This window comes from Elephas maximus, chromosome 3 (genome assembly GCF_024166365.1).
Source record: "Elephas maximus indicus isolate mEleMax1 chromosome 3, mEleMax1 primary haplotype, whole genome shotgun sequence".
In the NCBI taxonomy this organism is placed as follows: Eukaryota; Metazoa; Chordata; class Mammalia; order Proboscidea; family Elephantidae; genus Elephas; species Elephas maximus.
The window spans coordinates 193,079,052-193,104,113 of record NC_064821.1 but is presented as its reverse complement, the minus strand read 5'-3'; the positions used below and the strand labels follow the sequence as shown (position 1 = coordinate 193,104,113).

At 56.5% G+C, this 25,062-nt stretch overlaps 2 protein-coding genes and 2 long non-coding RNA genes across 5 annotated transcripts; 3 read left to right on the top strand and 1 right to left on the bottom strand.

Moving 5' to 3' along the window:
- The first annotated feature begins 1,716 nt into the window (after positions 1 to 1,716).
- On the top strand, positions 1,717 to 6,374 carry MUC1 (mucin 1, cell surface associated). Of its 2 annotated transcripts, XM_049876019.1 has the most exons (8): positions 1,717 to 1,855; positions 2,372 to 3,293; positions 3,471 to 3,882; positions 3,976 to 4,028; positions 4,166 to 4,299; positions 4,445 to 4,566; positions 4,647 to 4,796; positions 6,023 to 6,374. In XM_049876019.1, exons 1-8 carry the CDS (start codon positions 1,798 to 1,800, stop codon positions 6,092 to 6,094), a joined length of 1,923 nt encoding a protein of 640 aa, XP_049731976.1. In that variant the 5' UTR covers positions 1,717 to 1,797; the 3' UTR covers positions 6,095 to 6,374. The 2 variants fall into 2 exon arrangements, with proteins under 2 accessions (XP_049731976.1, XP_049731975.1); XM_049876018.1 differs by having other exon boundaries at positions 2,372 to 3,882.
- A 1,915-nt stretch (positions 6,375 to 8,289) lies between these two features.
- TRIM46 (tripartite motif containing 46) lies at positions 8,290 to 16,617 on the bottom strand. The gene is made up of 10 exons (XM_049880690.1): positions 16,555 to 16,617; positions 14,943 to 15,204; positions 14,366 to 14,709; positions 13,555 to 13,698; positions 13,340 to 13,435; positions 12,413 to 12,666; positions 12,025 to 12,146; positions 10,686 to 10,988; positions 9,517 to 9,915; positions 8,290 to 8,467 (listed from the first exon to the last, which is right to left on the bottom strand). Exons 1-10 carry the CDS (start codon positions 16,615 to 16,617, stop codon positions 8,391 to 8,393), a joined length of 2,064 nt encoding a protein of 687 aa, XP_049736647.1. The 3' UTR covers positions 8,290 to 8,390.
- Positions 9,948 to 12,695, top strand: LOC126073718 (uncharacterized). Its single transcript, XR_007516836.1, has 3 exons — positions 9,948 to 9,970; positions 12,032 to 12,167; positions 12,607 to 12,695. It is a non-coding gene; the product is annotated as an uncharacterized LOC126073718 (long non-coding RNA).
- A 1,246-nt stretch (positions 16,618 to 17,863) lies between the features above and the next one.
- LOC126073717 (uncharacterized) lies at positions 17,864 to 20,891 on the top strand. The gene is made up of 5 exons (XR_007516835.1): positions 17,864 to 17,882; positions 18,020 to 18,083; positions 19,026 to 19,249; positions 20,587 to 20,653; positions 20,873 to 20,891. It is a non-coding gene; the product is annotated as an uncharacterized LOC126073717 (long non-coding RNA).
- The last annotated feature ends 4,171 nt before the right edge of the window (positions 20,892 to 25,062 follow it).

Here is a 25,062-nt window from a genome sequence, read left to right as displayed (position 1 = left end):
GCGGGGTTGGCGCTTGGGGCCGCCCACCTAGATCCTCGTGCTGTCTGTAGCCGGCGGTGGGGGGGCGTCCCCGCCTCTCCGGCCCGGGCGCGCTGACGTCAGCCGCTCCCCCTGCCCCGCACCCGCCCCCGGGTCTCGCGGCCGCACAAAGCGGCGCAAACCAGGCCGAGCAGCGTGCGGGCGGCAACGGTGGTCCCGTGCTTACTGGCCCGGCTTCCCTTCAATCCTGCGCCGCACCGAGGTGTTTTTGAAGTATTATTTTTCAATCTGTACTCCTTGGGGATAAAAATGTCTTCCTAATACAGACGTAACTACTTTTATCAGCCTTAGACCGCAACTCGGGACCACCGAACGGGGTCTGATACCCTGAGCTCCACGTGCCGCAGTGGCTTGATACCTCTCTGCCCCCCCCCAAATTATTTCTGCCTTTCAAAATACCTCTCGGTCCTCCCAAATTACGCACCCTCACATACAACTCTGCCCCCCACCAAGTGCCTGCCTTCCCCAAATACCAATCTAGTCTCCAAGTTAGTTCTGTCCCCCAAAATGCCTTCACATACCATTCCGTCGCCCCACCTACTCTTCGCTTCAAATACGTAACTGCCCCTACATATTTCTGTCCCATTCCCCCTCCCACATTGCGATGTCGTCTCCCAAGTTACTCGGTGCCCCTTTCACAAACCTCAAGACCCCACCCACTTACCGCCATTTCTTCCAGACACTGCCCCACGCGCCCCAGAGTCCCCTTCCTGAAGCGCCCAGCCCCTCCATCGCACAGCACTTTCCTTCTCTGCCCCTGGCATTGACCCTTCCGTCGGGGCCCTGCCTTCTGCAGCTCTCTCCAAGCCCCTCTCAGGCAGCACAGCCCAACCTCCTCTCCCCGGACCGGGCCAGTCTCTCAGCCCGCCCGGGACAGCCCCGCGAGGCTCGCGTGACCACTAGAGGGCAGGAGAGCGGGGCCAGCAATGCTGGCCGTCCGCGCTGGCAGGTGGAAGGTGGAAGGCTGGGAAGGAAAGACCCTAGGGTTCAGCGGAGCCCAGGTTTCGTCCTTCTTTACGTGGAAATTTCTTTCCCCGCCCCCTGTTACGGAGAAAGCCAAGCAGAGAGCCAGGATGCTGGAAAGTCTGGCCGGGGCGGGGACTACAGGTTTCGGGGTAAAACCGCGTGTGGAACAGGACAGGACAGGGAGCGGTTAGAGGGGTGGGGCTATTCCGGGAAGTGGTAGGGGGGAGGGAGTCCACAACTAGTAGTCAGTCCACTAATTATTAAACCCTTTTTATTTTTTTTCTCAGTTCTCAGAGTGGACCCAGTAAGAGTGGGGATATGAGAGTGGAGGGTTTAGGGGTGGGCTTCTGAGCCTTGCTGTCTAGGACCTTGACTTAGCCCATTTTCTCTGTTTCCTTCTCTCACCCTAGCTGTTGTTCTGGACCCAAAACTGGAGCCATGGGGACCCAGGTCCCAGACTCCCTCCTTCCCATCTCCTGCGGCTAGGGAGTGGTTGGCAAAAGGGGGAGGCCAGTTGGAGAGCAAACAAGTTGTCCAGAGGGTTGAGTGATTGGAGCCAGTGTACCTGAGGGGCCAGGAGTAGTTGGGGAGGAGGAGGAAGAGGTAAGAGGTAGGAAAAGGGGGAGGAGGTGGTAGTTTGTTACCTGTCACCTGCTCCTGCTGGGCCTAGGCGGGGCGGGGGACCGGTATAAAGCAGCAGGCAGGCACCTGTGCCCGCTCCACCTCACCTCACACACAAGCAGTGCCTGCCTGAGTCTGCTCTGCCCCCTCCCCAGCCAGTTCACCACCACCATGACACCAGTCATCCAGTCCCATTTCTTCCTCCTGCTGTTACTCCCAGTGCTTACAGGTGAGGGGTACAAGGTGGGGAGGGGGGTTGTCTTGATCATGCCATTTCCTGATGTTTCTGTGGGCTTTGCTTCCTGGCAGATAGTACCATGAGAGGCAGGAGTTGTAGACAGGGGTGGCCCAGTCTGAACCAGAATGAAGGGGAGAAGACGAGGCTAGGCTGAAAAGAGGCGGCCCCCAGGAAAGCCGGTGTCAGGCACAGGTGAATGTCCTGGAGAGAAGTCTTGGGGGGAAGGGAAGTCAGGAGAGGTAAGTCATGGGAGTGGAGAAATGCACAAGCTGGGAGCAAAGGGGCACTGAAGGGAGAGGGAGGCTGCTGGCAGGAAGAGCCAACCCAGGGGCTGCCTGGCCAGCGGCCCACTCCCCAAATCCTCCTGGCATTACTTCTCCAGTTGCCAGAGGTTGTATTTTCTTCTTGCTCTGATTTGTCCTCCAATTCCAACCCTGTGGCCTCAATTTCTTACACCTGCCACCACCCCCACTTCCGTAACGGTTCTTACAATCTCTGGCTCCACAGCTCTCGAACAGAGCGGAAGTCCAACCCACTCTGGCACCTCAACCCAGACCACCAGCCCTGCCTCCGGCTCTATTACCACTTCAGTTCACCATGGCACCTCCACCCTGGTCACCAGCCCTGCCTCAGGCTCAACCACTCCAGCCCTCAGCAGCACCTCCACCTCGACCACCAGCCGTGTCTCCAGCTCAGCCATCCCTCCAGTCAGCAATGTCACCTCTGCCACAGCCACCAGCCCTGCCTCTGGCTCTATTACCACTTCAGTTCACCATGGCACCTCCACCCTGGTCGCCAGCACTGCCTCAGGCTCAACCACTCCAGCCCTCAGCAGCACCTCCACCTCGGCCACCAGCCGTGTCTCCAGCTCAGCCATCCCTCCAGTCAGCAATGTCACCTCTGCCACAGCCACCAGCCCTGCCTCCAGCTCTATTACCACTTCAGTTCACCATGGCACCTCCACCCTGGTCACCAGCACTGCCTCAGGCTCAACCACTCCAGCCCTCAGCAGCACCTCCACCTCGGCCACCAGCCGTGTCTCCAGCTCAGCCATCCCTCCAGTCAGCAATGTCACCTCTGCCACAGCCACCAGCCCTGCCTCCGGCTCTATTACCACTTCAGTTCACCATGGCACCTCCACCCTGGTCACCAGCACTGCCTCAGGCTCAACCACTCCAGCCCTCAGCAGCACCTCCACCTCGGCCACCAGCCGTGTCTCCAGCTCAGCCATCCCTCCAGTCAGCAATATCACCTCTGCCACAGCCACCAGCCCTGCCTTAGGCTCTGTTGCTACTTCAGTTCACCATGGCACCTCCACCCTGGTCACCAGCCCTGCCTCAGGCTCAATCACTCCAGCCCTCAGTAGTACCTCCATCTCAGCCACCAGCCGTGTCTCCAGCTCAGCCATCCCTCCAGTCAGCAATGTCACCTCCGCCACAGCCACCAGCCCTGCCTCCGGCTCTATTACCACTTCAGTTCACCATGGCACCTCCACCCTGGTCACCAGCCCTGCCTCAGGCTCAACCACTCCAGCCCTCAGCAGCGCCTCCACCTCGGCCACCAGCCGTGTCTCCAGCTCAGCCATCCCTCCAGTCAGCAATGTCACCTCTGTCACAGCCACCAGCCCTGCCTCAGGCTCTATTGCTACTTCAGTTCACCATGGCACCTCCACCCTGGTCACCAGCCCTGCCTCAGGCTCAACTACCACTCCAGTTCAACATGGCACTTCCACCAAGGATATGACCCCAGGTGGCAAGAGTACTCAACCCCCAGTTTCCAGCCAGCACTCTGATATTCCCACCACCCCTACCAGCCAGAGCTCCAGAACTAATGCCAGTAGCACTACCCGTAGCATAGTTTCTCCTACCTCCTCCAATCATAGCACTTCTTCCCAGTTATCTATTAGGGTCTCCTTTTTCTTCCTCTCTTTTCGCATTTTGAACCTTCAGTTTAACTCGTCCCTGGAAGACCCCAGCACGAACTACTACCAAGAGCTGCAGAGAAACATTTCTAATTTGGTGAGTATTTGCCTTTCCTCCACCATGCTGCCTTGAAGCGGCCAGTACTCAAACCTCTAGCATCAAGCCTAAGTCCTTTCCCACTCACCTCAGTTTTCACAGATCTATGGAAAGGATTATCTGGGCCTCTCTAATATCAAGTTCAGGTATAGTGCTGGGCAGTGGACTCCGTGTGGGAGAGGGTGGGTGGATGTTGGCACGTCTGTGGGGATGGACTGGTGCATTCGTGGTTGTGGTTGGGAAGCATGTGCTGAGGCAGAGTTGCCCATCTCCCTGTGACCAGTCCAGGATCTGTCATGGTGGAATCAACTCTCACCTTCCGAGAGGGTACCACCAATGCTGACAACGTGGAGATGCAGCTTGGTCAGCATGCAACAGAAGCAGCCAGATATAACCTGATCATTTCAAGAATCAGTGGTGAGGCCACTTCCCCAGCTGCAGCCCAGCGTCACACCAGGGGCCCTCTCCTCCAGCACCTGGGTTCTGACTCTTCCCTTCTGAGCTGGTGAGGGAAGGGTTGCCCCCTTTGGGAGACTGCCCTGACCACTACTTTTCTTTCTAGCGCATGAGGTGCCTTTCTCTTCCTCTGCCCCACCTGGGTCTGGGGTACCAGGCTGGGGCATTGCCCTACTGGTGCTGGTCTGTGTCCTGGTTGCACTGGCCATCACCTATCTCATTGCCCTGGTAAGTGCTGTTTCTGGCCCTGACCGAGTTGCCCTGCCAGAGGGAGTCCCATGGTCCACCAAAACACCCTCTCTCCCCAGGCTGTGTGTCAGTGCCGCCAAAAGAGCTGCGGGCAGCTGGACATCTTTCCAACCCGGGATGCCTACCACCCTATGAGCGAGTACCCCACCTACCACACGCATGGGCGCTATGTGCCCCCTGGCAGTACCAAACGTAGCCCCTATGAGGAGGTGATGATGGGCTCCATAGGCTGGGGGGGCGAACTGGGGCTTGACTGGGGCAGGGGCTCTGAGTGGGACTTGAAAAATCTGAAGAGCTTGATCAGCATGAGGTTAGCAGTGGAGGGGTTGGCAAGGAGGGGAGGGAAGGTCAGAGGAAATGTAGGGAGAAAGGCCTGGGGAGGAGACCAGGGAAGAAAGGGACTGGACAAAAGGGGTCAGTATGACTCGGAATCTATGCAATGACTCAAAGGCAAAGGGTTTTTTACACGGAAAGTCAAGAGGGAGTGCCTCACTACCAACATTCCCAAAAGGCATTGCCTGTTCCACATTCACCGCTTGGCTGAGCTAGTGCCATGGCTGGTGCTCACTTGGATGCCAGAGGTGAAAAGGGTGGGGCACTGTGCCCAGGGGAGCCTTTTCTGCAGAGGTCACAAGGAGCATGTTCCTGTGCTCCCACCTAACTCTTAAGACTGGAGAGTAGACTGTGAAAGACAGGGTGGAGGTGGGGTGGGGCAGTGGGGATCTCTGACATGAAGAAGGGAGAAGTTTCACCAAGCCAGGTGAGCCTGGGTGCCAGTGGAAGCCTTAGGAAAGCAAGGACCCTCAGCCTTTCCTCTCCTGACCTTTCCCTACCAAACCAAAAAAACCAAACCCAGTGACGTCGAGTCCATTCTGACTCATAGCGACCCTATAGGACAGAGTAGAACTGCCCCATAGAGTTTTAAGGAGCGCCTGGCGGATTCGAACTACCGACCCTTTGGTTAGCAGCCGTAGCACTTAACCGCTACACCACCAGGGTTTCCTGACCTTTCCCTACAGGACCTAGTAAATAATTACTGTGGCTACCTGGGGCCAGAACTCCACTCCCCATGGGGGAGGGGAGAGGAGTTTCTTTCCTTGCCCCCATTTTTCCTTCCCCCTGGGACCTCCCTCTCCCAGTTTTACATTCATCCCTCCTTGGCTGGAGGAGCAGAGAATGGAGGGAGAAAGGGGCAGGAGGGGAGGGCATGGGGGCTGATTAGAGCCCAGGGGAGAGAGAGAAGGGGAGCAGAGGGAGGAGGAGTAGCCCTGTTTACAGTCACCTGGCTGCCACTGGGGCCGGGCAGGTGCTCTCTGAATTAACCCTTTGGGAGCTGGCTAGGCCCCTAGATCTGTTACCCCAGCCTGGGGTGCCACCCAGGAGCCCTGGATAAGTGGCTTGTCCCTCACCCTGAGTTCCTTCTCTCCCCATCCAGATATCTACGGGCAATGGTGGTGGCAGCAGCCTCTCCTTCAAGAACCCAGTAGCCACTTCCGCCAACTTGTAGCGGCATGTCTCCTGCTGAGCGTCCAGCCAGTGCCTGTGGCCTCCCTCTGGTTCCTCACTGCCAGAGCTGCTCCACTGTCTGGGGTGGTGAGCTGGGGGTCCAGGTGGGCTGCTCACAGCCACCCTCAGAGGCCCCACCTATTCCCCTAACCTTTCTGAGTCCTGGTGAAGCCCATCCCAGCCCCAAGGGGAGTGGTGGCCTCCAGATGGACTGACCCAGAAAGCCTCAGAAATGGGGGTGGAAACCTGAACTTGGCTGAATAAAATGTGGACCTCCCACTGGCCTCCAACTTCTGATCTTTCATCTGTGACCCTTGGAGATAAGAGGGGCAGTCAGGGTAGGTGTGTATGTGGGGGATGAGGTGGTGCCTGGAAGGGGCCTCTGGGGAGGAGACTGGGAAGAAAGATCACAAGAGACTGTGGGACTCATTTGAGGACAAACAGCAGGCACGGAAGGGGGACACTGGGGCGCACGGGTGGCGGGGCAAGGGCTGGGGAGTCCCCTCTCCCCCATCGCTGACCTCACAGGAGGAAGGAGGAAACCAAACATAAGCGGGTTTGGGAGGGCCTTCGTGACTGGACTCCACCTGGCCTTGGTGGCTCACCCCTCTTCTTGGGCCTGGGTTTCACTTGGGCCAGCAGCAGCCCGCACCCGCCCTCCTCTCGCTTTGGCACCGCGCCCCCAGGCAGCTCTATTCTTAGCTGCCCGGCTGTGAAGTAAATCCTTGGGCAGCGATAACAGCGGCAGAGTCAACACGGCCACGATAAGTGGGGGCTGTGTCAGATCCGGACGCTGGCACCAGGCCCAGCTCCCTCCCTCCCTTGCACCTCAGCGCCCCACCCGGGGTTCTGGGGCCCACTCCCCGGCACCCTGGGAATGGGGAAGTGGTTCTGGTCCCCTGACTCCTTTGGGCCCAGGCACGGTGCCCGCCCCCTCAATCACACTCTCCCAGAGGCTGGCGCCGCTGCTCCGCCCCGTCGCGGAGCTGAGGCCAGCAACCAGAAAGATGCGCCCCCTGGCGGCCAGGGTCGGCTCGACCGGGGCAGATAGTGTGTGGCAGGAGACTCAGGAGCCCTGGCTTTGGGGACTTCCTCCCTTTAGGGGCCAGATCCACCAGGCACCCCTGCCCTGGAACAACAGAGCACCCTGGATCCCTCCCGTCCACCACACCAAACACAGAAACCATGAAGAAAGGTCGGGCTCAGGGAAGGCAGAGAAATGCCTGGCATCACAGTTTATTGTTTATAAACCATGAAAATAACAGCTGTTGCTTGGCACAGGCCTAGCAGTGCCCACCGCAGGGGGCAGCAGCGGGCACCAGAGGCCTTGCCTGGCCCAACCCAATGGGGACATTTAGCCTCAGCTGGGGCCCCAAGGGACACTTGGCACATTGGCATGAGTGGAGGACAAGTAAAGCATGCAAGAAGGACAGGAAGGTCATACAGGGCATGCGGCTGGGGGCATGAGGACCCAAACAAAGCAGAATGGCAGGGTCCCCTTCCCTTCACCAGGGAGCGCCTGGGCAGTGTCCAGCCCAAAAGCCTGCCTACCCCAAGGCTGTGTGTAGTTCAGCATCCATGGGGCAGGGAGCTTGACAGAGCGGAGGGCGGGGCTGGAGATCATGCCCAATGTTCCAGGTGCCCTCCCTCCCAATCAGCCTGGGAGGAGCACAGAACAGGGATGGGGTAGGGACTCTCTCCATGACTCTGGATAAGATGCCAAGAACAGTGCATGGGGCAGAGATTGGGGGGGGCCTGGGCTAACAGGCAATGGAGAGAATGGGAGCCTTCAGAGAGGTGCACAGAGGAGAGCCTCTTGTTCCAGAGAAGATCCTGGGGAGACACAGACACAGGGTATGGGGCAAGACCATGTGGCAGGACGTTTAGGGGAGAAACTGCCGGGGGAATAACCCGGCACCAGGAGGCTTGGGGAGCCAGGGTGCAGGAGGGGCCCAACTCCAGAAGAGGGGCCTGGAAAGGTCAGTCCAGCTTAGCAAAGCCTCCAATGGTGACCTTCCTCTCTGGCTTAGTGCCCACAGGCTCCTGTAGCTGTACTGCGCCACCCCCAATGAAGCAAAAGGCAGGACACACAGGCCCCGAGCAGTCCAGGGGGCACTCCAGGAGCCCGCGGAAGGACACAGCATCCAGGAAGGAAACCCGGCCCCTCTCGTAGTCCAGGCAGATTCCCAGGCGGGGCGGCAGGGGCACCGTGCAGCTGGCTGCCGGGCCGTCCCTCCCTGTCAGCCCGGCATTCGAGCTGGCCCCGGACCCCAGCAGGATCTTGCCCATGCCGATGGTTAGGAAGGCGAAGGGTGGCGACGCCTCCACTGTGGCATCTTCGGCACCACTGTCATGCCCACTGTCTGGGTCGTACCTGCAGGAGTGGGTGTTGGGTAGGAGGATGTTGGGGGATGGAGTAAGAGGATGGGGAATGGGGTACCAGAGGGCTGAGATGTTGGAAGAATGAAATGTTGGGGACCAAGAGGTTGAAGAGATCGGCTTTGGGGATTGAGGAGAAAACATGTTGAAGAGACAGGTTAGAGTATACATGGCGGGGGGAGGTTTGGTCTGGAGAGAAAGGGGCATTGAGAGGAAAGCACACTGGCAAGAGAGGTGTTGAGGGGGAAGGAAAGACAAGGTGTTGATAAAGCACACTGAAGAACCGGGTGCTTAAGGAGAAAGGAAGATGGTGAGAAAAATGGTGTTGGGGACATCACGCCGGGGATAGGGTTTTGAGGGTTACAGGATGTTGGAAGAAGGAGGGGTTAGTGACTAAGACACTGGAAAAAAGGAAGGGAAGGGAAAGGATGTTGGGAAGGTGGGTGTCAGGAGAGATGAGGGTGGGTTGGTGTTATAGATGAAGGAAGTTAGAGGGATGAAGGGTTGGGGACGATAGGGTTTAGGAGGGAAGTGGTGCTAGGAGAAAGCATTTTGAAGAAATGGGGTGCTGGGGAGAAATGCTTCAGCGGGAAAGCTTGTGTGTGTGTGGAGGGGTATTCAATAGGATGTTGGGGATGAAAGGGTTATGGAAATGGCATGTTTCAGGGAAGAATTTTAGGATGCTGAGAAAAAATGTGGGTGGAGGAGGCATTGGAGGGAAAGGGTTTTGTGGAGAAAGAATGTTGGAAATGGGAATACTGGGAGACATGGGCTTAGAGGTATGGTGTGTTGGTCCTGAGTGACAGGTGGAAGGAAGTGGAGATGGCTTCCTCTTCTACCATCCCTTTCTCCGATCACACCCTCTGAAAATCAATCCTCAAAGCCCTTTTGCTGAGCCCACATCTCTCTGGCCACAGGTCTCCCGGCCTGGCTTCCACGTTCCTACCACCTCCTCCTGATCCCTCCCAGCCCTGCCCCAGCATGTCTAGCTCCCACTGCCACCCCCCGCCCCCGGTCCCCAGCTCCCACCCAGAGTTCACACACCCCTTCCAGAGGGGCCTGACCTGGGGCTGATCACATCAGGGGCGCCCTGGAAACTTTCCTGAAGCTTGCTCTCCAGCCCGACGCCCACCTTGACCAAGTAGGAGGCTGGGTCCACGGCGCAGGCCCAGTAGCTGCGGCCCTGGGTCACAGCCACATCACCCAGGACCACATCCACACTCAGGTGGCAGCCAGTCAGCAGCCGATCAGCAGCCAGCAGCAGGGGCAGCCCTGGGACACTCCGCACTGCTCGCTGGTCCTTGCTGATAGCCAGCCGCTCCCGGCTCGCGCCCCAGCGGCCATCAAGGAAGAAGTGCAGGACTGGGGGAAGGGAGGGGTGGAGGCAGAAGGACTTCAGGACAAACACTGGCACTGGGGACTGCGAGGTGTCAGCAGAGGACACTGGGAGATTTCAAAACAGGAAACGAGTTGCCAAGGGGTTCAGTCACCAGAACAGGTAGGGGGCACAGGGGAACAGGGTCTGGGGAACTGGCATGGGGAGGGCATAAGGAAAAAAGAAGGGGAATCCCCAGTGGGCATGAGATACCAGGAAGAGTTTTAGTGGTGGCGGGTGGGCACAGAAACCAGTCTCCCAGACCCAGTTGAGCCGCTGTGCTTCCTCCAACCCCTTTCCCATGGCTGGTCCCATGGACAGTCCCATTCTTGTTTTGTCCACCTGGGTGACAGTCCCATCACCATTGCTCACACTTGGCCCTTACACCCAAGCCCTACCTCTTATGCCCCCTGTGTGGGTGGTGGTACTCCCCTATCATGCCCATGCCCCAGAGTCCATACTATTTTCTAGACTTTCCTAACATTCCCTGAATCCCTACCATGAGCCAGAAACTGTACTAACACCTTATATGTATCACCCTATTGAATTCTCACAACCCAATGGGGTAAGTTGTAGTATTACTCTTATTTTATAAAAAAGGAACCTGAAGTTCAGAGAGGCTGAATAACTTGCCCAAAGCCGCACAGCTGGTAAGAAGCACAGGTGGGATTTGATCCCAGGCAGTTGGGCTCCAGAGCTAGTGTATGTGACCCCTATGTTGTATCACCTGTGCAGCGTCCACCCTGAATCAATGCCATTGCCTGGGCCCCTGCATGCTCCATGCCCTTCACAGGGCCGCTCATGCCTGCCACACCGTGCCCACCGCCTGCTCACTCACCAGGTGCTGGGGGCGTGTGCAGGTGCACGTCTTCGCTGTACTCGCCGTAGCCGGCCTTGTTGCAGCCACGGACACGCAGCACGTACACAGAGCCTGTGTCAGGGTTCTCCAGCAGGGCACTGGTGCCCCTCACCTCCTCCCGCCGCTGCCAGCGGGCAGGGCCTGGCTGGGCAGGCACATCTGTGCGCCGGAACTCAATGGTGTAGTGCCAGGCAGGTGGCGAGTGCGGGGGCAGCCGCCAGCACAGGAAGATCTGGTCGTAGGCAAAGGTGCGCTGGGTGTCAATGACAGGAGCCTCGGGCACTGTTGGGAGAAACAGCGGGGTCAGTCAGGGCCTGGCCACTGGTCTGGCATGGAGGGCAGGGGCAGGCAGGAAAAGGGAAAGCAGCGGGAGCCGGGGGGTGAGTGTGGGTGAGAGGGAGCGGAGCAGAGAGGCATCTGGGCACTGAAGGCCTGCTGGGCCAAGCCGGAGGGGCACGCACAGGATGGGCAGGGCAGAGCCCAAAAGTAGGGAGAAAAAGAGAGGCAGGAGAGCACTGGGTAGGGAGTGGCAGGTCTGTGTTCTAGTTCTGCCACTATCTCACTCTGGCCTTAGGTAAGTCATTTTCCCTTTCTGGACCTCAGTTTCCTCATCTGTCAAACTGAGAGGATCAAACCAGATAAGCACTAGGGGCCCTCTAGCTTTGGCATTCCATGAATAAAGAGGAGCCCCAGGGAGATGCAGGCATAGGCCACTGGAACCCAGGCAAGAGGGCACTGAGCAGGAAGGAGGGAGAGCGGAACTGGGAGGGAGATGCAAGAGTCAGCAAGATGGAGAATGGGGAGACAGGGGGAAAGCACAAGCTTGAAGGTGGGGTACAGGTTAAGGGGAAAGTCATGGAAGTCCAGAGGGCAAGGGTCACAAGGGCAATAGGGCAGAAGGGCAAGAGCCTAAAGAAGGCAGAAGAGAGACAGAGGGCAGTGTTCAAGTGGGACAACCAAGAGGTCTGGTTAAGGTGGGAAAGAGAACAAGGCAATGAGTGGGGTGGCCGAGCTGCGTGGGAGCGGCAGGGCAGGGTAGGGGCTGGGCGGGGGGCAGGACCCCTGGAGCAGGGCCGCTGACTTGCCTGGGGTGCTCCGGAGCAGAGTCCGCGGTGGCAACAGCCTACAAACAAAGAGAGGGAGAAGCAGCGCTGAGCGCGGTGGGAAGATGTGGCAGGGTGGGCTGGGTGGGAGGAGTGGCTGGCCAGGCCGGGCAGGAGGCCGGGGATGTCCCCGGTGGGCACTGCCCCCCGGGCCCGCTGCTGGGAAGGGAGGGAGGAAGGCTCTGGTTGGGCATGGGGCCTGGCCACCTCCTTACCTCGCAGGAAGTTAAGCTCTGTCAGCAGCTTCATCTCCCGTCCTACATCCAGCTGGCAATGGCGGAAGGAGGAGCTGGCAGCTGGCCGGAACGTCTGGAGGGCCTCAGTCGCTCGGGCAATCCTGGGATGGGGGCAGGCAAAGGTCAGGTACTGCCAGCTGGGCACACCTTCCCCTTGATTTTCCTTGCCTGCCCCCTAGACCCTTGGCATCTGCTTTGAGTTTCTACCCTGCCCTTTGGGGTAAGCTGGGCATCAGTTGGCCTTATGACAGCGCTTGGGGCCCCAGCTCTCCACCTGGCAGTACTCTGGATGTCATCTTAGATGTTGGCTACACTCACAATGCCCCTGCCCCCAGGAGCCCGCACCCCCATCCCACACCCCAGGTACCTGTTATGCAGCTGCTTGGCCGCTTGCACAAAGCAAGGTTGGTCCGTTTCCTTAAGTACCTCCTGAGCATAGCCCACCAGACCTGAGCCATCCAGCAGGCTCCGGTGCTCCTGGATCTGAACACTGAGCCGGGCTAGCCGCTCCTGCTGGCATTCCTCAATGGCCTGAAGCAGTGATGCCCTCTTCTCCTCCAGCACAGCCCCCAGCCCTCGCACCAACTGGGACACCTCTTCCCTGGCCTGCTGACCGCTCACCTGCCCAGGGAGAAACACCCGCAGGAGGCATGACTATTTCCTTTTGATGGCAGCACCTGTGCCAGCCTCCTGGGCACTACTCTATAGCCAGGCTCACAAAGGATCAGGGGAAATCCTACCTACTCATTCTAAGAGGGCCAGCCAAGCTCATGGCTACAAAGGTGCTTGTATACCCAGGTGGGCTCAGCTCCTGATCTTTTGTGCTAACCTTCCTGGTTGCCCACCTTATAATCCTGACCCATTAAGGACCCCCAAATCAAAGAGGCCACGCCTACACTCATGTCCACTGGGCTGTGTGCCATCTTATTGCCCCTCCCTGTGCCAGCTGACTCAAGCAAACTAGCTCCCACCTCCAAGTGTGTGTGCCATCCCCAGCAGGTAGCTGGGCATACAGGTTTCTGAGCTATGTCCCTGGGGCTTTCTCACCTCTCTCTGTCCTGAGCTATAGCCACCCTTCCCCCACTGTAGCCCCAGGTTCAGCCTGACCCAGGGCACTGGTGTTCCTGCCAACCTGGTTTAACCAGAACTTCGCCACACGCGGACCTTCCCCCTCCCCCCTCCCCCGCCATGGGCTTCCTGAACTTGCAACAGGTGACTGGGCTGTGCCCACTAACACTCCCTTTTGCCCCACTCCCAGGCAGGGCCCAGGGCCCACCTCCGTGCCCTCCCTCACCTCAGTGTGCCTCACGGTCTCCTCCAGCTCACAGATCTGGGTCTGCACCGTGTCCTGGTTTCCCAGGATGTATGTCAGGCTCTTTGTCAGCTTGTCCTAAGGGGGAAGAAAGATGTGGGCATCATGCCCGGCCTGGCAGAAGCTAGCAGCTGAGAGTCAGTGTAGAGGGGGTGAGTGTGAGTTAGCACTGGGGTCTAGTGAGGAGGGGTCCTCACCTTGAGGGCCTGGTAGGCACTGAGCACTGGTGTGATCTTGTGCCCGCTGTGGGTGCGCCGCACGCGGCAGAGTTGGCATACTAGCCGCTGGCATGTCTTGCAGTAGTGGGTCACCTCTTCCTTGTGGTCTGGGCACATCAGGCCCTAGGGGCATACAGAACAACGAGAGTCTGCCAGTGGTGTAAGGGTGCTGACCTGCCACAAGAGCAGGTTGGTGGTGTAAAGTTCAGACTGGTGGTGCTCCACAGTGCCACCTGGTGGTACACACTGGCATTAAGGAGAGCCCTCCCTGCAGTCTCCAGGCAATGCCCATTTATCAGCATTGCTCCTTTCTTCATCTACCTCAGAGGAATGTATGGTAGTAACAACAATAACGATGATAATTGGTCTTCCCCTTGTGGTTAATAATAAACCTTGTCCATCTTGCTCACGGCTGTATCCCCAGTGCCTAGAACAGCACCAGGCACATAGGTGCTCAATATTTGTTCAATGAATGAATGCCTACAGCACTTTTTAGTATACTGTTAATTTTTGCAAACATTGTCTCATATGAGCCTCCCAATACCCTGCAGGTATAGATATTACAAGGGAGATATCAACTGCACTCAGCAGATAAGACAGAGGCTCAGAGACACTGAATGCTTTGTCCAATGACTCTGTTACAGAGAAACCCCTGTCAACCTCCTCGCTGTCCTTTTGGGAGCCCCCCCAACCCTGTGCTGCTCTTGGCTGGGATGCAGATGTACATCTGCCAGAGAACATTCCCACCACCCAGCCCCTCCCTCCTCAGGCTCTGCAAAGGCTGGCTCACCTTGGGACGGAAGGAGAGGGTGGGCAGGGTGGGCTCATGCTGGGCCTTCTGGGTGCCCCAGGGGTGAAAGAGCTTGAAGCACTCATTGCAGAAGGTGGCGCGGCACTCGGTGCAGCCCTTGGTGGCCTCGAGTGGAGGGGGCTTGCACAGCTGGCACAGGATGGCACCACCTACGCTCACACTCTGGCGGTACCGCTCCACCACACGCTCCAGAGTCAGGTTCCGGAAAAGTCCCGCCAGGCCCCGCTCCCCTAGCTCCACGTCACCCTGGCAGGCTGGGCACGGGAACATGATCACCTGGGGGTGCAAAGCGCCTCGTTTTCGCCCGGGGTATGTCCCAAAGCCTGTGGATGGGCCAGGAAGATAGAGTTACAGCTGGCTGGGGGTGGAGGGAAATCTATTTCAATTAAAAAACTAGATTTTTATTGTTCCACCGCTCAGTTCTCATTAGAGCCTGGATTAGTAGTATCTCCACCCCCAGAAAGACAGATGCCCCTGCCCAGTGAGGGACCCCTTCTATCTTCCTGATAGGCATCCCAGTACCCCCCACCCCCACCCCCACAGACCCCAGCCACACCTGACTTAAGCAGTCGGTCCAGACGGTCTGACTTGGGGAGAGTTCTTCGGGAAAGGCGGGGGCTGCGGGTGGAAGGGGTGGAAGCAGGAGAAGTAGGCTCGGAGTTGGGGTCCCCACCGTGGCCTATGTAGCCCTGCTGGCCTAGCACCTCCCGGGCACAGGCCTGGCATACGTTGTGGGTACAGGGCAACACCAGGGGCTGCTTGTACATCTCTTGACACACTGGGCACAGCAGTTCTTTCTCCATGTTCTTCATGCTCGTCTGTGGAAGGACCAGGAGCGAGGGTCAGAGCTTGGACACTTGGGCATATCTTGGCAGGGCCCTCAGCTGCCCTTAAAGACCCTAGGGGTCTCAGGAAGAGACAAGTGACCTACTGCCTTTCCCAGCACCTGCCTCTCTCAGATTTTCCCAGCCCTCTGTCTCTCTCCCCTGTTTTCCTCCTGCAGAGCTACAGGCCTACGGAGAAGAGATGGTTGGAGCTCAAGCCTCCCCCAGCCCAACCCCCATCACGCCTGCTGCAGCAGTCCAGCACGCACCCCCCTCCCCTGCCCCTTGCCCCATCCCCCCCATCTCTGGGCTGCCTGCCCCCGGCGCTCCTCTCAAGGACAGCGCCCATTTTGCAGATCGGTGCGGACCCCCGCCCCCTTCTCTACAGCCCCCCCACCCCGCCCTGTGACTCCTCCCCATAGCCACTCGCCGCTTGCTCTCCATCCTCCAACTCGCCCCATCCGTCCTCCTGCCGCGGCTTGGGCCTGCGGCCGCCCCAACCACCATTCCCCATCTTTCCCTTCCCTATCTGCCTCCTACGGTCCCCCACACCAACCTATTCCCCTTCGCCCCCACCCTGCGGCCCTCCTGCCCCCTCCCCCAGAGCAACTCGGCTGGCAAGCAACCCCTCCCCAAGCTAAAGGGAGTAAGCGCCCCGCCTACTCGCCCCCTCCCCACCGGAAGTACCCCTCCCAGTTTTGGAGGCTGGGGTCCGCAGGCTATGCCCCACCCCCACACCTCACCTTGGTCCCTCTCTTCGCAGCCATCCCGGTCAGGGGCGCAGCTGACACAAAGGAGGGAGGGACAGGGAGGGAGGGGGAAGGAAGTGGTGGGGGGAGCAGGTTTGGCACCGCCCCTGGGAGAGCCGGGCACGGGTTGTCATGACAACCGCAGGCTCCCAAGCAGTCCTGAGTGGGGGTGCGGTGGGGTGGGGTCTCGGGGAGGGTCCAAATTGGGGACAACACCTGCGGAGGGTCCTTCATCGCACCCCACCTGTTCTCGGTTTTAAATTTTGCAGGCTCATATACGCCCCCTGCTCACAGCATAGCCCCCTTCCTCTGCAGACCCAGCCATGGTGCACGTTTGGCGGCTACCCCAGCCCACCCGCCGCGTCTGGGCAGCTCCTTGCTCCTCACACCCCAGTAGACCGACGCCTTCGCAGCGCTCACCTCCGAGTTGCCCCGGGATTATTACTCTCGCACACCTGCATCCCGATTTCTGCCATCATCAGCCCCCCCTGTCTACATCCCATCATCTTCCCGGATCCACAACTGTTCAAGGTCCCGGCCGGCCCCGGACCCCTGTACTCCCCCTCCCCTTTCCCTCGACCCCACCTTAACTCACACTGATGCGGACCAGTGCATCCATGATGGAAGTGAGGGTCTGTATATCATCACCCTCAGCCATGGCCCTATCGTGCCCGCCGCCGCCAGCCCGCCCCCGGGTGCCAGATCCCGGCTGCGGCTGCGAACCCCGGGCTTAATGCAGGAACACGGTGGTGGTGGGGAGGGGTGGGGTGAGGTGTCACTGCGCATGCTCCAGGGGCTAGCTTCGAACTGCGCCCGTCGGGGTAGGGGGTGGGAAATAGTTCTCCCCACGTGGTTCTCCGAAGGCGGTCGGGGGGTTGGGTAACAGGGAAGAGTATTTGAGGGGGGAACCATTTCTTATGTTCGCATTCTTCATTGGACTTTAATCTTACTAATGTAAAACGGGAGGCTAGTTTCAGAGGAAGATGGGCTCCAGGATGGGAGCAGTGGATTTTGGTTTGGGCAAGAGTCCACGGGAGATGTTGAGGCAATGATCATGGGGGATGGAGGTTTGAGGAACAGTCACTGGAGAAGACATAAATGGCAAAGAAGATAGAGGTGGACTGAGATGGACTAGAGGCTATGAACCACGGACCCAGTGACTTGAAGAGATTAAGCGCAGCTTCCACTGAGGAGTAGCAGATGCACTGGGAACGAGGAAAGGTGGGGGACCAGGGCGGTGGCCCAGGATGCTCTTCGACGCATTATTTCCTCCCCTCCGGTAGAGGGCGCTGCGTCCAGGCACCGAGAACGAGAAAGAGGAAGACTGGGAAGCAAGGCTGCTTTCGCGCTGACGCATGCGCGCAGCCAACGACACGCCGCTTTTACTCCAGCTGTTTCTTGGCCAGTGGTACCGATTGGACCCACAGACGGGGCATGATGGGTAACGGGACTGGCGGGTTCCCCGGGGAGGACTAGTGGGGGTCGAGTTGAGGCGAGCCGGCTTTCCCGGTCTTTTCCCCACAGAGCTGACGTGTCCTGGGTTCCAGGGAGCGGGCATTTCCTCGGGATGGAAGGGTTCCGGGCGTCCGGGACTGGGGAATATCTGGGGGTCGCCGCGACGTGTGGGGAAGTTGAGGAGTGTGGCTGCAATCCCAGGAATGCTTGGAAGTGGTCGGCTCACCAAGCTCCGCGACCCGCCGGACCCGCTCGCGGCTCGTGGAGGGGGAGATGCTGGGCCTGACTCCGTCCCTCTTCTCATCCCTTCCAGTGGTCGGTACGGGCACGTCGCTGGCGCTCTCCTCCCTCCTGTCCCTGCTGCTCTTCGCTGGGATGCAGATGTACAGCCGCCAGCTGGCCTCCACAGAGTGGCTCACCATCCAGGGGGGTCTGCTTGGCTCCGGCCTCTTCGTCTTCTCCCTCACTGTATCCTCCATGAGGCGGAGCGGGGAGGGGTGTTGGAGGGTCAGAAGAGTGAGGAGCCACAGGGGCTTGTGCCCTTCGCATTATCCACACTGCTCTGCTCCCATCCCTCGCCCTGCTCCTTAACTCCCTCAACCCAGGCCTTCAATAACCTGGAGAATCTTGTCTTTGGCAAAGGGTTCCAAGCAAAGATCTTCCCCGAGAGTAAGTGAGCATTGAGGGGTTTCAACCCTGCCTTAGTCATCTAGTGCTGCTATAATAGAAATACCACGAGTGGGTGGCTTTACTGAACAGAAGTTTATTTTCTCACAGTTTAGGAGACTAGAAGTCTAAATTCAGGGCCCTGGCTCTAGGGGAAGGCGTCCTCTCTCTGCCAGCTCTGGAGGAAGGTCTTTGTCTCTTCTGAGCTTTTGTTCCTCGGTGATCTTCATGTGACTTGGCATCTCTCTTTCCCCATCTCTGATTACTAGCTTTTCTTTAATCTTTTTTTTATATCTCAGAAGAGATTGACTCAAGATATGCCCTACGCTAATCCTGCCTCATTAACTTAGGAAAGAAAACTCATTCCCAAATGAGATTGTAACCACAGGCATAAAAAAAACTAAACCCATTGCTAGTGAGTCAATGCCAACTCATAGTGACCCTACAGGACAGAGTAGAACTGCCCCATAGGGTTTCCAAGGAGTGGCTGGTGGATTTGAACTACCAACCTTTTGGTTAGCAGCCAAGCTCTTAACCACTGTGCCACCAGGGCTCCATTCCCCAATGGGATTATAACCACAGGCATAGAGGTTAAGATTTACAACACATATTGTTGGATGACACAATTCAATCCTTAACAAACCCTGTCTTCTGTAACTCTCCCACCCCCAACATGATACTGATTTCCAGGTGCTTAGATTGTAAAGGTTGTTTGTCGTTAGTTGCCTTTGAGTAGATTCTGACGCATAGTGACCCAGTGTGTGCAGAGTAGAACTGCACCATAGGGCTTTGAAGGCTGTGGCCTTTAGGAAGCAGATTGCCATGCCTGTCTTCCAAGGCACCTCTGAGTGGGTTTGAACCACCAACCTTTCAGTTAGTCCAGCGCTTAACTATTTGTGCCACCCAGGGACTCCAAAGGTTATTTGTTGTTATTGTTGTTGTTAGGTGCCGTCGAGTTGGTTCCGACTCAAAGCGACCCTACGCACAACGGAACGAAACACTGCCTCGTCCTGAGCCATCCTTAAAATCGTTGTTATGCTTGAGCTCGTTGTTGCAGCGACTATGTCAGTCCACCTCATTGAGGGTCTTCCTCTTTTCCGCTGACCCTGTACTCTGCCAAGCATGATGTCCTTCTCCAGGGACTGACCCCTCCTAACAACATGTCCAAAGTATGTAAGATGCAGTCTCGCCATCCTTGCCTCTAAGGAGCATTCTGGCCACACTTCTTCCAAGACAGATTTGTTCGTTCTTTTGGCAGTCCATGGTATAAAAGGTTGTTTAGAGGAAAGAAATACATTTACTAAAACTGTCTGAAGACACATGGGGCTTTTAGGCCCAGCACCTTATCTAGTGCTTGAAATTGGAGGTCCCTGAAAGCAAGAAACTAATTAACCTCTGGCCGGCTCCCAGGGAAGGTTTGAGGGGAACAGGCAAGCTTGGGCAGATGTTTTGCATCCATCCAAGGGGAGGTGTTCTCTGTCCTCACCTGAAGAAGCAGGGCTGAGTTTAGTGAGGGGCTCTGATGTGAAATTGGCTTTTCTTGAGCCAGTATTTTTGAATTGTATTTTTTTTGAAGTGACTGTGAAGAGCCTATAAATTTCTATGGCAGCAGGACTCCTGACAAACTAGAATAACTGTTAGATTAATCAAGAATTGGTGATTTAGTAATTTTATGGAGAATTAAGGTCACAAAGCAAATTAGGTGTCAAAGCCAGATCACCTAAGGAGTGCTGCATGCTCAGAAATTCACAGCAGAGGCAACCTCAAGTGAAGTTTTCGTTTCGTAAAGCTGAGACCTATCACTTGCTCTCACTTCTTCGCCCCTTCTAGGCCTTGCTCTCCCCACCTAGCCCTGTTGCAGACTTCAGGGCTTCTCCCATCCCTAATCCCAGAATTCCTCTGTTGAATTTTGTCTCCATGTGTATTTTTTTCATTTGTATTGGAAAGAAACCATTGCTGTGGAGCAAGGTTTCTGGCCCTCTTTTCCTGCCCTGCCCTCCCAACCTGGGCAGGCTAGGTCTTGTTTGCCTTTGTTTTCTTCCCTCTCCCCTTCTCTCCTCTCTTACTCCAGATGTCTTGAGATCCTTTCCTGCTTCCTTGGGAGAGTGGATCTAGATGTTGCCCTGTAGCATGTGTCCAGGCAGGAAGGCCCTCAACTTCCACCACTGGCCACCCAGTTTAATGAATTGATGCTCACTGGCTGGTTTCTGTTAGGAAGGCCTTAACCCTCTTCAAATAGGAGCAAGCCCAGCTCTTTAGGCACTGCTGTGACCTTTCCTTTCTAGGTGAGGAAAGCCAGATTAGGGAAGTTAAGCACTCATCTCCTACCTCTATGTCCTGGGCATTGTTAAAGGCATCTGAGGTCCTCTTGCCATTGTCATGCCATACCCCTCCAAGCAAGTACCCCAAGATTCAGAGGGGCTCAGATTTCTCTTAGACTCTACATATAGATGCCCGATATTTCCGTTCTGACCACTGCCCTCCTTGTCCCCTCTTGCCTCCCTAGTTCTCCTCTGCCTTCTGTTGGCTCTCTTTGCATCCGGCCTCATCCACCGAGTCTGTGTCACCACCTGGTATGTGCCTGACAGCTGGGTAAGGAATGTAGCGCCCTGGCCTTTGGCACTGGATCCTGCTAGGCCTTCTTCCCCATAGCTCCTTCCCCCTCCTTTGTCCTTCCCCAGTTCCCTAAACCTGAACCCATTTTCTTCCCCCGATGCTCCTCTCTGCCGTAGGAGGCACCAGCTGGCAGCATGCCCACTGATGATGACCCTCTTTCTGTCTTCACCCTGTAGCTTCATCTTCTCCATGGTTGGTCTGTACTACATCAACAAGATCTCCTCCACCCTGTACCAGGCAACGGCTCCAGTCCTCACACCAGCCAAGGTCACCGGCAAGGGCAAGAAGAGAAACTGATGCTGAATGTCCAATAAAGTAGATTCTTTGTAATTGTGTGAGCTGTGATATATTGTGGGCCTCATCTGCCATTGCTGCCTGGCTGTGAAGGATCTTAGGTATAGTGGGCACCTACTGTTTTTGGACCTTGGGGTTGGTGAGACTTTTCTTCTAGGGTTCATTTACCAAATATTGAATAAATGCCATCAGTGACAGGCCCTGGGATGTCATGTGCTTATGCAAGACTCCCGTCATGGAAGAAAAGTGCACAGATGACCTGTGGTCTTGACCCTTAGAAAAAGTAGGACAGGCTGTAATGCAGAAAGTCCTGCCTATCAGAACTGAACTAGATCTTGGAACACAAGAGAAGAGGAAATGGGGTTCCATTTTCCACCTGTGGATGATCTGTTACTCCAACTCCCCACCCTCAGCAAATGACCCTCCTTCCCCTTCTGCTCCAAGTCCCTGTAAGGGGATTCCTTACTTGGGAATGTACATGGGCCTGTGTGTAGACAGACTCCCCAGGTTGATCACTGCCCCCATCCTCCCTGTTCTGCTGCCTTCATTTTTCCGGTATGTCTCATAGCCAAGAAATTCAGGAACATCCTATATTTCTGCAGAGTACATAAAACAATAAGGGCAAGGCCACCAGCCTCTGAGCCAGTCTGTTCTCATGGAAAGGTGGCTGCTCAGGCCCTGCCCTGTCAGTGCTGTGACATGAGCGCCTCTCTGTCCAAGGTGCCTGTCCTTTGAGGTACCTAGGCACCCTCTCTCCTGCTGGATGAGATGGGCTTTAGGGTGGGCACAATGCCTTGGTCAGCTTTGTATTCCTCACAGTGCCCAGTATGGGTGGTAAAGACCGGTGGGTTGGTTGAATGAAAGAACTTCCATTTCCAGGATGGAATCCTGTACATGGGAGGTACCTAAGTTAGGGAAGACGACTCAGTGAAGAGAAAGAAGTAAGTGAAAGAAGTCTGGGTCAAGGATTAGAGGCCAACTCGACTGCAGTGGGTTTTCTCCCCTCCCATTTGTGGCCAATACCGCTGAACCTGAATCTTCAACCCCCGGGGCTGAGGGAGTGCTATGTAGTTTGCCTGTCTGCCTGCAGAGGGCGCCGCGAGCTAACGTCTGTGTGCCAAGCCTGACTGCAGGAGGGGAGCAACACCTGGCGTGTAAGCCTGAAAGCTTGAGGGTTAGGGAGGGAAGCTAGCGGCTGGCTCCTGAATGTCGGTGTGGATACCAACCTTGGAGGACCCAAAAGACTGGCCCTGTTAGGAGGGCTGAAGCCCCATCTTCGCCCTTGGGGCTGGGAGTGGAAATAAAGTTAATGGAGACCAGGGCCTCCCTGAGAGAAGATGGCAGTTCTAGCCTCCAACTCACCTGGTGATGATGAGGGGGAGGGGTGTGCCAGATGGGGGAACGTCTAGCGGAGAAGAGGAGGTTGTCCTAAATCGCTTTGGGACTAAATTGAGTGGCCCTGGACCTGTGGAGAATGGGTTAGTTCTAGGTCTCACTTCGTCTAACCTTGATTTTTCTCCTCCTAACCCGCGGTGGGAGCAGCGGGTAGAGGGCCAGGTGGTACTTAGGACACAGACACAGCCTGGGGAACTGGCTACCTGGGGCACCATGCCTTCCATGAAGACAGCTGGCATGGGTGGAACCAGGCAGTGAGCATCACCTCTGTGGCTGGGGGAGGGCGGGGAGGAGCTGGAGAGCTGGTGCCAGCACACTGCCAAAAGATTGTGCACCTGCTGCCACCTGCTGCCTTGGCACCTGGTAGCGTGTGGCACAGGAATAATGACCCCTTCCTTGAGGATTGGGTGCATTTACAAGGCAGGTTGGCGCTGACATTGACTCTCCACCCAGCCTACCTCTGGGGTGCCTAGTTGCAGGCTGCCTTGCCTGACCCACTAATTAGCCCTGACAGGGGTATCACAGCCACCTAATCACCATCTTTAAGTAAGGGGGCCTGAGGACACCACGGCTTCCGGATACCTGAGGGTGAGAAGGGCAAAGGTACTAATCTCCTGGTCCCTTTGCTCCAGGGCCTTTGCTCCATCCCAGAGGCTGGAAGCCTGGGGGTCGGAGGGGCGGTCCCCACCCACTCTCGAGGACAGAGGGAAGCCAGATGTTTCCTCCTGCTCCCTCACACGAGGCCCTGACACCCGCCGGCATCCACCGGCTGCTCCGGAAACAGGAGTAAATAACACAGGCGGGGCGTCTGTGGACGCGAGTGGGGAGGCTGGTGGGGAAGGTGTTCTGGGGAGCTCCTGGCCCAGGAGGTGATTCTTGTGAAAGGAGATGTTGCCTGACCAACCAAAGGGTGGTGTGAAGGGAGCCCAGGGCAAGGTGGCGCCCAACCCAAGCCGAGGCTGGACTCCCCCAGGACTGGCACCATTGCGAGGGCTCGCCTGGCACCTAGGGCACGCCAGAGGGTCAGAGCAGGGGGCGGGGGCGCCAGGGCGGGCAGGGAGGGGGAGCCTGCGCCAGACCTTGGCTCCAGCCCTTTCCGGCCCTTATTGTCCTTGGTGAGAACAGGACGCTGTCCCGTTCCCACTGCCCGGCCCCCCCAGCACTGCTCCCCAGGGGCTCGGGAAGGATGTTGGGAAACAAGAGGGAACCAGAGACTTGGAGAGACAGAGATGCTGAGAGACACAGAGACAGATACAAAGGGGAAAAGTTCAGTCAAAAGCGAGCATTGAAGCTCATTGTGAGCCGAGCTGCCCGGCACTGTGGGAACCAAGGAAGAATGGGAAGCTGGAGGCCCTGCCCTCGGGGACCTCCGGGCTGGCCTGCCCTGTGCACACTCCTTCTTGACTTAGGGTCACTCCCAGAGCCGCCTCCTAAGCAAACAATGGCACGAACCCTTGCACTGGCACAGTTGGTGCACTTAATTGCTCTGCTTCAGGTACATTTCTTTGTCGCTCTGTCAGAAGACTGGAAGTTCCTCCTGGATCCAGGCCAGGCTCAACTCCAAAACACCCCCACCACCACCCCCAGGACTGAGATTGAGCCGGCCACGACGGTATACTGTAAATGCTATTTGGTTGAGCGCCTGTGGAGGCAGAAAGAGGCCTGCTAGTTGGCCCCAGAGTTAGGGACTCCTCTCACCTGGGGTGAAGGGCAAAGGGCAAACCACTGCTTCCTGATCACTGGCAGGAAAATGAAGAATAATTGAGACATGTTTGAAGTACTTAACATTTAACAAATTAACACTTTTAATATGAAAGTATAAGACCATATAGTTGTGCTTTTCACAAGATGATAGGATTTATAGAAACATTTTATTCATAGAGGACTACAGGCCCTATTTTTATAATTTAAAGTCCTATAATAATGGGCATATTAGGTTAATTAGACTATTTTTCTCACTTTTGTATATATTTAAAAATGCCACAGTAAAAGGGCATTTGAAATCAATTGTATGGTCAATCCTGCCTTTCAGTTCCGTCAGGGAGTAATAGAGTGACGGCCATAACTGCATTTGGAGATAACAACAGAAGTCTAAATTGGAGGCCCCATGTGACAATAAGGCCTGAGCCAAATGGCCTGTGAGGAACCCTTCTCTAAGAACTCCCCACTCCCTCAAATAAGCTGAGAGAGATGAGCAAGGGGAGGTTCCTCTATTCATTTCAGGCTGAGGCTGTACTGGGTTCCGCAGAAAAGAACCTTCTATACCTCCCTTTTCTGGGCCAAGAGTTGTCACGAGGGCTGACCTCAGAGGCTGTTTCAAGGGAATTTCTGGGACTGAGGCGTGTGTATATTTGCATGAAGTATGTGTGGAGGTACAAGAAGTCACCTACCCCCAGGGAAAACTGCTCCCCTTCCTACTCTCACCCTCCAGGCCCCATTTCCAGCCTCTGTGACCTGGGCCTTCAGACTCAGATGGTCTCAGGTTTCTAGACAGTATGTGGGGCATGGAGAAAGAGCTAGGTAGGGTTTTTAATCAGACTGACCTGAATTCTAGTTTTGGCTCTGATACTTACCAGGCGAGGGTCCTTGGTTAAGCTGAGAGACCTCTTTGTACCTCCAATTCCTCCCTTGTAAAATGGGAATATTAATGTCTACCTCAAATCATGGTCATGAGGAT

Excerpts from the sequence above, each read along its gene's own strand:
- MUC1 (XM_049876018.1), top strand. The coding sequence starts at position 1,798 with ATGACACCAGTCATCCAGTCCCATTTCTTCCTCCTGCTGTTACTCCCA. Across the intron at positions 4,029-4,165 it reads CTCTCTAATATCAAGTTCAG|TCCAGGATCTGTCATGGTGG; the intron begins GTATAGTGCTGG and ends CCCTGTGACCAG. Across the intron at positions 4,567-4,646 it reads TCACCTATCTCATTGCCCTG|GCTGTGTGTCAGTGCCGCCA; the intron begins GTAAGTGCTGTT and ends CTCTCTCCCCAG.
- TRIM46 (XM_049880690.1), bottom strand. The coding sequence starts at position 16,617 with ATGGCTGAGGGTGATGATATACAGACCCTCACTTCCATCATGGATGCA. Across the intron at positions 15,205-16,554 it reads ATGCACTGGTCCGCATCAGT|ACGAGCATGAAGAACATGGA; the intron begins GTGAGTTAAGGT and ends GTCCTTCCACAG. Across the intron at positions 13,436-13,554 it reads GTGCCTACCAGGCCCTCAAG|GACAAGCTGACAAAGAGCCT; the intron begins GTGAGGACCCCT and ends CTTCCCCCTTAG.